The following is an 11,452-nucleotide window of genomic DNA, read 5'->3' as shown; positions in this document are numbered from 1 at the left end:
TCACCTAAAACGATGTCTTCGCGCATTTTTTGAAGCGAAAACATCTCTTATTTTACAATAATCAATATTTTTTAGAAAATCACTTTCAATACTTAAAATTGCTAATCCATTCAATCTTTCTTGAGTCATGGTACTTTGGAGATACGATTTCAAAAGCTTCAATTTTGAAAAACTTCTTTCCGCGGAAGCAACCGTAACCGGCACCGTCAATAATATCTTATATGCAACCAACACATTAGGGAACATATCCATTCTTCTTGCATACTCCATTATTTGAATAGATGTCCAAGGACTTCGACTTTTGTATGCTTCATCCGGCAACATTTTCTGCAAAAGTTTTAACTCAATGAATAAACCATCTCCATCAATATCATAATCTTCACCATTTTTCAAATTGGACTCAAGATTTAAACAACATTTCTTTAATTCATCATCAACTAAAGAAACTAATTTGGAACCATCAAACAAAAAACCAAATATCGATTCAAAATATTGCATTTGTTCAAATCTACTTTTCAATTGAACAAGAGCCATATCAACAAGAATAAAAAAAATAATCTCTTTTAAATGCTTCTTGAGAAGATTGGTGTTCTCTTTCGGTATTTGGAATTTCATCAAAATGTTGTTTTCTTTTTTATTGCGTTTTTGAGGAAATTCGGGTTTAACTTTAACACTATTCGCTATTTCTTTTGCTTCACTAATAGCAAAGTCAAACCCACTTTCCCTATATTCTTCAAAATAATTAATTAACCCTTCTAAATTTTTTACAGCAACATCAAGAAGCATTTCTTTGGATTGTAACTTTTTGCTTACCAAATTAATTTTGTACAAAATATCATACCATATAACTAAACTTAAAATAAATTCAAAACTATAAAATTCACCATTTACTAGTGAATCAGCATCTCTACACACTTGTCCATTATCACTTATTATAGATAGTTTTTTTAAAGCTTTTCTTATTTGATAAAATTGTGTTTTTATTGCTTTAACACATTCAATATGACTTTCCAACGAGTAGCTGATAATGATTTAAGTGTTAGATCATCAACAAACTCAAGTAAAACACTCCATCTTTTGGTTGAATTGGGAAAAACATTATAAAGCGTTTGACATGTACCAAAAAAAGTTTTTGCCTTTTGGCAAGAATTTGCCATATCACACAAAACCAAATTTAAACTATGACATCCACAAGGCATATAAAAAACTCTATTATTTATATCAAGCAATCGTTTTTGAACACCTTGGTGTTTACCTTTCATATTTGCCCCATTATGATACCCTTGACCACGAACATAATTAATATTCAAATCAAGAGATTTTAGGGCATCTTGTAAAACATTAAAAAGACCAAGACCGGATGTATCTTCTACAATTAAAAACTCTAAAAAAAAACTCTTCAACTTTTAATGGAACACTTTCCAAATCTACACATCTTATAATCAAAGTCATTTGTTCTTGGTGACTAGCATCCGGAGTGCAATCAAGAATTATAGAAAAATATTTTGCCCTTTTGATTTTTTATAATTGCACATTTTACCTCGGATGCTAACATTTCAATTAATTCATTTTGAATTTTATGACTAAGATAATGATTATGTGTTTCTTTGTCTTGAATCATTCGAAAATGTTCTTTCATTACCGGATCCCACTCCGCAATTGATTCAATTACACTTAAAAAATTGTCATTTGAGTTTTCATAAATTTTTTCATTTGTACCACGAAAAACCAAGTTATTTTTTGCTAAACATTTTACAACAGAAATAATTCTAACCATAACTTCTTTCCAATGTTCGGTATCTTTTTTTATCATTTCTTGAATTTCTTTGTCAATTGTTTCGTTTTTATTTAACCTAATTCGCGTTTCATTCCATGTTCTTAAATTATCCATATGATCGGAACTATTTTCATGTTGTTTTAATGTTTCATTAAGATGCTTCCAATCTTTAATTCCTTCGGTTGCCAAACTACTTTTAGTTCGAATAGTTTTAAACAACTTACAACAAAAACAAAAAACTTTATCAAGTTCTTTTGAATACACTAACCATTTTCTATCACAAGAATCACCATTTCTTAATTTCCGAATGAAAAAATCAAATGAAAAATGTCTACCAAGTGAATCTTTTGGAAAAATTGTGTTGGTATCAACTTCTCTATTTGGCCCTTTTTCTATTAGTAAATCTTTCATTTTTGAATCTAAATCATCCCATACTCTAGGATTAAAAATATTAAAATCACTTGATTTATCTTTATCAAAAAAATCATTTTTTTCAAAATCATTGGAAATATCAACCGAATCATTGAAAGTACTAGGTGGAACATTAAAATTATTAACCGGATCATTGGAATTTTGATTTCTAACAAAATATTTATTCAAAGACCCTCTTAATTGATTAGCCTCTTCTTGTTCTTTTCTTTTTCGTTTTCTATTTTGAGCACCCGATGGTTGTTTTCGGGGAAACATATTTAAAAATCAGCAAAGAAAAAAGCTAAGCAAAGAAAAAAAAATCAATAATTCTAGTTATAAAAGCTAAGCAAAGATAGATACAACCTGGCCAAAGTTTTCATTTTTATTTCCCACTTTGAAGATGTCGATAATCTGAAAATTAAAACATACAATCAGAAATACAAATCCATTTTCAACGACTACTGACTAATCAGTAATAACACTACAATGAAATAAATATATACCTTTCAAGATTTCAAAATAAACAAAAATCAGCCTCCCAAGTCCCAAGTCCTGATTCACATCACAGAAACAAAAACAAAACTTTAGATAATTCAGAAACTGTGGTTGATGTTCATACAGAAATAAAAAAAATCATTAGAAGAAAAATAGAAAACTTATCCTAATAAGTTGAAGAGCACAAAATGAGAAAGAGAATTCAGAAACTGTGTTCACTTCGTTTTCTATTTGAAAACAATTGAAAATTCCAATTTCCAAATCTGCAACTCAAACAACAAATCACAATATTCAATTAATCATATTAAGAAAAAAGAAACAATGATTGAAGAAAACTCATAGACTCACAGTCAATTGAAGAAAACTCACCCAAAATTCGAGTTTATCAGAATGAAGAATAGAAATTGGCAAATTGCAATCAGAAGAAAACTCACGGCTGTGTTTGTCTGTTTGATTTCTTGCCTTCTTCACTGGTTCGTACTTCCCTTCTTCACGGCTGTGTTTGATTTCTTGCCTTCTTCACTGGTTCGTACTTCCCTTGGTTTCCTCAATTGAACGTATAGGCTATAAGTTTTAGAGAAGATTGATTGATTGAATAAGAAATTGAGAAGAAGATTGAATAAGAAATCGGCTGAATCGGTGATGCTCACACAACAAATACGTTGAATCCATTCGAACGTTGGTCGACCGACTCCTCATCTCCCGATTGCGCTAATTCACTTGGCGCTCAAGCTCAAGAGTCAAGATCGCTGGATCGGAATGCCCTAATGCTGACTTGCTGGACTATTGGAGTAATTGGGTTTAATTTTTGGGCCAAAATTATATACATATATTATAACTTGCTGGATAAAAAATATGCCCCCATTTTTTTGATGCCCTGGGCCTAAGCCCAACTTGCCCATGTTCATCCATTTGGCATTTAAAATATATAATATAAATGTATTTATATATTAAGAAAAAGTACATAACATATACACACATGTATAACTATTTGGGTATATAATTAAAAATACATAACATATAAATATTTGGGCATTTTTAATTATGCATATTATATAATTAAATCATATGCTTATGAAATATATAATGATTTGGAAACTTAATGTATAATTATTTACTTGTAAACATTTTATAAAAATTCTATTTATTTCCGTCGTCTAGACTTACTGGTAACGATTTTCATTCCTTCAAATATTTCATGCGCATTGTTGATTAGGTAGAACGTGATGAGTTCAAAAGCTCATAAGTAAATTCTGATATAGTTTTCGTAGTTAGAGTCTTCCAAAAAGGCTATTGGTGACCCAATGTTCGACAAGATATAGTCTAGCTTTTTGAAAAATGATTAATTTATTTGAAAGGTCATGGCCATGATCCAAAATTTCCATGTTGCGCTCTAGTATTCCTATGGAGAAATTAAAGTCATATCATGAGTTCGCTATAGTAACCTTGGTTGATTTCAGATTCTAGATCACTTGAACTACTAGGTGGATAAACCAGTTGTGATGTGAGATTCTGAATCTTTAGGGTTATACCTTAGAAAGGTGTGATATTGACAAGGAGTCAGGACGGTGTACCAATAGCCCTTGTTAGGCATGTTCTAGAACATAGATATCGTGGAGTTGTTATAGGTGAATTGTTCTAGGTACCCACTTTATAATGGGCTGGAAGTGTTCCTTGTCGAAAAATTGGTTGGCATTGTATGTCTTGAAGTGGTCGTTGGTACCGGTTCTAGAAGTTCACATTGATGAATTTTGGTCGAAATGGAGTTTGTATGTGATTGTTACTATTTTTTTTTTGAAATTTTGGCAGATTTTATAAAATATGCGGCGCGGGCATTAAATGCACCGACTCCACTAGCCGAGTTTGCGTGCAAGTGACACACATTATTTATACCATTAAAAGCTTTAAGATTTATAACCCTGACTAATTTTACCAACTAAATTTTAAACTAAAATTAATTAATAATACTTTCAATGGGTTTTTTTTATCTGATTTTGCGTGCAAATAAGTAAGGGGTCGAACATAGTGAACAAATTTTTAAACTAAAATTAATTGCTAAAAATTAAACTAAATGAAATACTTTAAATGTGTTTTTTTCTTTGATTTTACAAATGCATAAACAATTATATGTTAAACAATTAAATAAGAATACTTTCAACAAAAGCAAGCAAATAGAAAACGATTTTTAATAAAGAATAAAAGATATTTTTGGTTTCTCTTTGAATCCCCTTTTTCATATGGTTATTTTCAATATAATGGATTAATTATATTGGTTACTAATAAGTTACTAGAATTCTTGTTCCGATTTCTTAGCACATACCACATTATGATATTTAATTATAATTGTCAAGCAAATTAAGAACACCAAATATATATATATATATATATATATATATATATATATATATATATATATATATATATATATATAGGATTGTGAATGATAAGATCTTAGATTCACCTATCTATGATCAAGACAAGTAAATCAATCACATATTATGCATCAATAATGTTGTCTAATACAATTAAAGCAACTAACTTTTACCACGTAACTCTAGGATTTGTTCAATCATTAAATCTAACAATTCATTGTTGATAAATAACTAGATAACAAGGTCATGCAATAAAATTGATCATCGAACTACACAAAACTTGATTAAAAAGAAATAAAGGTTAGAACTTTAATATACTAGCTTAATAATCTAAAAAACAAGTTAAAACCAACTTTATTAATCCAATAAAATAAGAAATCAAAATATAGTATTAGGGTTCATTTAATGTAAAGGAAAGAAAAGGGTTATTAGTCGATGATCATAGCAGGAACAGACATAAACAAAGAGTAAACTAAGTTAAACATTGTAAAAACCAAGGTTCTAAAAAGCTCGCTATGGCTCCGTCATTGCGCGCCACGACTCCAAGGCTTGGACCTGCCGCCAAGCTTTGCCAAAATGTCTTAACTCATATATGTGTATAAAAATGAATAATAGTTGAAAATACATATAAAAATATTAATTATATAGAAAATTGTCGCCTTAAGTCACGCCTTACAAACGTCGTGAGTCGCCAAAGTTCGAAAAAGCTTGAGGTGTGACATTGTCGCCAAGTCACGCCTTACGTTATTTAGAACCTTGGTAAAAACTAAGCACACTAAGTGAATTGATGATGATATTCATTCTAATATATTTAATCCATGTACTTCAATCAAAATCTAACATCCCAAGGGTTTCTCAGAAGTTTTTAGTCGCTTTAAGTCGTAGCTTTTATATATATATATATATATATATATATATATATATATATATATATATATATATATATATATATATATATATATTCCTTAAATTGGTCACCACACCGTGGAGAATAGACATCCACACCGTGGGAGACACTTTATACGTATGTTTTCCAAGTCTTTTTACAAGTTCATCGGGAAGCTTCTATATCTCCACGTCGTGAAAGATTGGCACACCGTGAGATCTTCTTTATGCACGGTTCTTCTTTTCTTTTCCTCTTTATGCATGCTCCAACCTCCAAGTTTCCAGCTTTGTCCAATTTAGTCCTTTACCTTGAGAATATCGTTCTTTGGCTACGAAATGGATTTTATACTTATTAAGCACTAAATATCTTTGTAAGTAACCAAAATAAGGCTATAGTTTAATTAAATAGTGCATTAATATAGCAATTTCAAATACGCCACACTTGTCATTTACTTTCCCCAAGCAACACTTATTATTTTCAATATATCACATCAATGATTTGCTCACCAATATCATAAAAAACAATCTAACTTGAACTCAAAAATTACATTTCTCATCAATGCATACATTTGTGTCCAACAAAAACCTAAGTACATCCCAAATCTCAAATACTTACAATCTTCATAAATTGCCCACTTAATTTGAACAACATTTATTTTAGCACTCCTACCACCTATGTGCTTTTATTTACCCATAGTTTCAAAAGTTATTGCAAAATTAAAATTTACACGACTTTGAAAAAGAAAAATACTATATATGATAATTGTCTTAAAAATATAACTAAATTTATTGCAACTTTTCTCTTTTTTGCAATTTTTTCCATTTTTTTCTTCTTCGCAATACTTCAATTTCAAATTTCACACATATTCAAGAAAATAATACTAACTTTATGTAATAATAAAATAGTTTGTAACTTTCTAAGAAATTAATCGAAGTACTCGAAATTTCAAAGGTCACTAATGAAGCCTATGACTTTCGATGAAACTCATTTAGCAATTTACTTCCCATCCATCTAAGCTTTTATAATGAGGTGGATACATATAAATATCTCTGGGGGAATACTCTCTGAGTCTCAAAGGCCATAGATTGGTTCCACTCATGAACTGTTAATTATTGAATATATATATATATATATATATATATATATATATATATATATATATATATATATATATATATATATATATATATATACTCAAATACTCAAAGTGTCGAAATTAAACAGATAATACATTGAACTTGACTTACTTTATTTTAACAGAATGGACTCAGAAGATAAATCGTTAGCAGTATGCCTTTTATTGGATCTAGATATTCACAAATCAAGACATATTATGTCCCTCAAACTACACAATTTCATGTTTTTGTCTCATTATTTCACTTGGATTTAGAAGCCACAAATATGATGTAATATGTTAGCTTAACCAGACCTTAGAGTTCTCATCAAATCATCTAATAAAACTTGCAAACTAGCTCTAACACTATAATATCAAGATTTTAAATTTACTAGATTTTTAAATTTTGACCATTTTTCAAGTCTATGTATATAAAATTTTAAATCTAGACTTTTTTAAGTATTCTTGTTATCCTTCTTTCGATCCCAATAACCCACAATTAAATTATACTATTCTCGCATTGTATATGATAAAACACATAAAGTAAAACAGGGAGAAAAGGAAAAAACTTTCCATGGAAATGTAGTCGTGAGATTGGATCGATTGATTGTAGTGGGTTAGCTTTGACATTTTGAGTGTTGTTGGAAACTGGAGTTTGTTGCTTCTGAATGTACCGGAAAAATGAATTAAGAACACTAGTTCTGAATTATAGTGAAAAATATAAATATTTTATATAAATGGTAACCACAACGTGGAAAAGTGTCAACCACGTCGTGGCATCGAGTGTGAGGTCTTCTGGATCACGATCAAAATTGACTCCACATCATGGGCGAATGAAATTACATGTCTTGGGAATGTAAAATGACGTATCGGAATCATGAGTAAATGTTGCTCCACAACGTGGTAATAGTGGTTGCACGTCCTGGATACTGGTTTTTTAGAACTAGAATATCTTCAAAAATAGATCATGTGTACATGATACTCCAGGTAATAAAAATGATATATAGCTCAGAATAAGCTCTGTGAACTCTCTAAATTCTTAACAATATCTCACGAACTTGATGCGCACCCTACACTAATCAAAAGTTGTGTCTCTCAATCAATATCTTCAAATTATCTCTTCATGTTATTTCTATGTAATGTTCAACTCATCTATGCTTCCTAACTTCTACGACAGCACAAATAAAACATGATTCTAGAGTAATAAAAAGTAAAAAAAATCATTCAGGTGTAAATTAAAAATACACTAAATAGAATATAAGAACAAAAAAATGATAAAAAAACCCCTTCAAACCATGGGTTGCCTCCCGGAAGCACTTCTTTTGTAGGAGTCATGAGTCGGGCTCCTTTCCACTCTATATTGTGGCGGGTGGGATTGGAATCTACATGTTATCCTTGATTTCCATTATGTTTCTCTTATACGTAACCAATCTTCTTTTATACACCTTGTTCGATTTTCCTTTCTTCTTTTTGTTGGTGTTTACTTTGTGTTCGCGCTTGACTCCTTTGCTTGTTCCTCCAACTGCTTTGGCTTTCTTTTCTTCTTCCTTGGGTTCTTTCATATCTTCATCCCTCCTATCGTGTATAGGATCCTTTCCTTCATGTACCTCTTCTTCATTATCAGATTCTTCATCTTTATTTTTCCCTTTTACTTTCTCTTAAGGCATCATATATGCAAACACTTCAAAAATAAATGGAACTAATGCCCGAGGTTTGGTATATTTGACAGCTTATTTTGGGTCGTCTTCTTTTGGTAAAGGATTTTCCCATACTCATAGTTCATCCTCTATCATCCTTTCTAACTCCTCTAGCTCATTACCTTATTCTTGGACCATTTCATCCTTAAAGAATACTTTATTTTTATTAACTCTTGAAAGCTAGGAATTTGGATTAACTCCAAAAGTAATCTGTTCCAACCCCATTCATAGTGTAAGTTTGGAGTCGTGGATGTCTACCAAGGTATGAGAAGTACTTAGGAAAGGTCTCCCTAAAATAATTGCCAAGTCTTCATCCTCATTCATATCTAGAACTATAAAATTTACCGAAAATACAAACTTTCCGACCTTCATCAACAAGTCTGTAACAATGCCACAAGGGTAGGAGTTTGATTGATCCACCATGTGGACAACCATCTTAGTAGTATTCAACTTTGGTAATTCTATCTTCTTGTAAAAAAAAGGGAGTTAGATTTATACTAGCCCCCAAATCGTACAATGCATTTGGTTTCTCGAATTCCCAAATTCACAAGGCAGGGTTAAAAGCCCCGGATCTCCCATATTTATTAGAAGACCATCTATCACTACAGCTGGACATTTTTCATTTAGCACTGCCATGGAGAACTTCTCCAATTCCACCCATTTTTCATACGCGAAATTTCCTAATAATATCCTTAGGAAATTTCATGTATTTGGTAGTTTTAGTAATAGCCTCACTAAATGGCATGTTAATAGAGAGTCCATTCACTTGTTGCATTAACTTCTTATAATCTTGTTCCAGTAGGTTCTTCTTGGCTTGAGACAAATATTTAAGAGGTGGTTGAAAGGAATTAACAGGTAATCTTTCAGAAATTTCGTGCAGGACCCACGACGTGGCAATGTGGCCACGTTGTGGCTGTTGAACAAAATCGATTTCTTTTCTGCACCTTCAGATATTTATCAGAATGTTTTTTGTTTGATTCAAGGAGAACCAAAGGCTCATATTTTCCTTCTTTATCAGTTGCTATAGCTAGAACATGCGCCTTCGAGTTTATCTCTGTATTACTTGGCAATATCCCCGATAATCTTTCTTTGAAAAGCCCTGATAATTGACCGACTTGCATTTCGATGTTCATGATGTATGCTTGATGATTACATAAGGTAGTTGTCACACCCCAAAACCGGAACGGCGGAAACGTTCTGGGGTGGATGACGTTATGTCAAGTATCACAACACATGCATTATAGTAATCAAAGTACAACAACCATTGCATTAATAGTAATAGTTCTACATGGTTTACATTACAATACATCAAAGTAATACAAGTAATAATATAGGTGCAACTTGGTACTAAACTGTCTTCATCAAAAGCTCTGGGGATGTACCTGTCTAATGCTGACCTGAGAATACAAGTTATTTGAAAAGCGAGTATCAGCAATTTTACAAATGTTGGTGAGTTCGTAAGTATTTAGTGTCATTTTATTCAAAGAACTTTAATAAAAGTGGTAGTTTTAGAGTATCCATTAAATTAGTGTCTTTTCCAGAAAATCCTATATTTTCTTTAATAAAAGCAGTCTTCTACCAAGACTGGACGGAGTTATGTGGTAAAAAGTAGTTTTCCCTTAATCGCTATCATTATCAAAATATAGAATTTGATTATTAAAGAAAGCAAGAGAAATCATGGAAATAACATATGCCTCAGCAGTGAAGACTGCTGACTAAGGCAAAAGGAATCATAGACTCCAGGATAGTATCGAACAAACGACACGCCTGGCTCAGTCTAACAAAGGGAGACACAAACCCCAGACGGTACCAAATGAAAGGTGCAGCTAGCAAGGTCTAAAAATAGAGAATACAGACCCCAGACAGTATCAAATGAAAGATACAGCTAGCAAGGTCTAAAACAAAGAATACAGACCCCAGACAGTATCAAATGAAAGATACAACTAGTAAGGTCTAAAACAAAGAATACAGACCCTAGATAGTATCAAAGGAAAGATATAGCTAGCAAGGTCTAAAACAAAGAATACAGACCCTAGATAGTATCAAAGGAAAGATACAGCTAGCAAGGTCTAAAACAAAGAATACAGACCCCAGATAGTATCAAATGAAAGATACAGCTAGTAAGGTCTAAAACAAAGAATACCGACCCCAGACAGTATCAAATGAAAGATACAGCTAGCAAGGTCTAAAACAGAGAATACATACCCTAGACAATATCAAATGAAAGATACAGCTAGCAAGGTCTAAAAACAGTGTGACTCTGAGAGTGGGTTTTTAGCATACAGTGTAAAATACAGTGTAAAATACCGTTACCTTAAGGCCACGAATTATAAGGTAACCTGGGATACTCGTAACCATACTAACCGACACTAGAGTACTTGACGCCCTGCAAGCGTCTATAAAATGTATGAAATTTGTCACCCCTTGGCTTGGTAGGCCGTGGACTGTAGCTAACAGTCAGGGTGCGGGGGTGTCAATCCCGTATAGATCTATACACACAATGTCCGCTCTCCCTACAGGAGACTCTGGTTACCAACTAGACCACGGAGAAGGCCGTGTCCCGAAGATGCATCCCAAATAGTGGGTAGTGGGTTTCCAATATAAGTGCTGAACTAGTAGTAGAGACTCATAACTGAACTGACTAAAATAAACCTATATGTATATGCTTGTATACATAACATATAACTAATGAATCAGATG

General features: G+C 31.9%; 1 protein-coding gene across 1 annotated transcript; it reads right to left on the bottom strand.

The window, feature by feature from the left end:
• On the bottom strand, window positions 1–786 carry LOC145099118 (uncharacterized). The gene has a single exon (XM_079036702.1). The coding sequence runs from the start codon at window positions 784–786 to the stop codon at window positions 1–3; it is 786 nt and encodes a 261-aa protein (XP_078892828.1).
• Window positions 787–11,452: the final 10,666 nt, after the last annotated feature.

The sequence above is a fragment of the Lactuca serriola genome, chromosome 4 (assembly GCF_051521515.1).
Source record: "Lactuca serriola cultivar US96UC23 chromosome 4, Lser_US96UC23_V15, whole genome shotgun sequence".
Taxonomy (NCBI): domain Eukaryota; kingdom Viridiplantae; phylum Streptophyta; class Magnoliopsida; order Asterales; family Asteraceae; genus Lactuca; species Lactuca serriola.
This window is presented reverse-complemented; position numbering and strand designations above follow the sequence as displayed.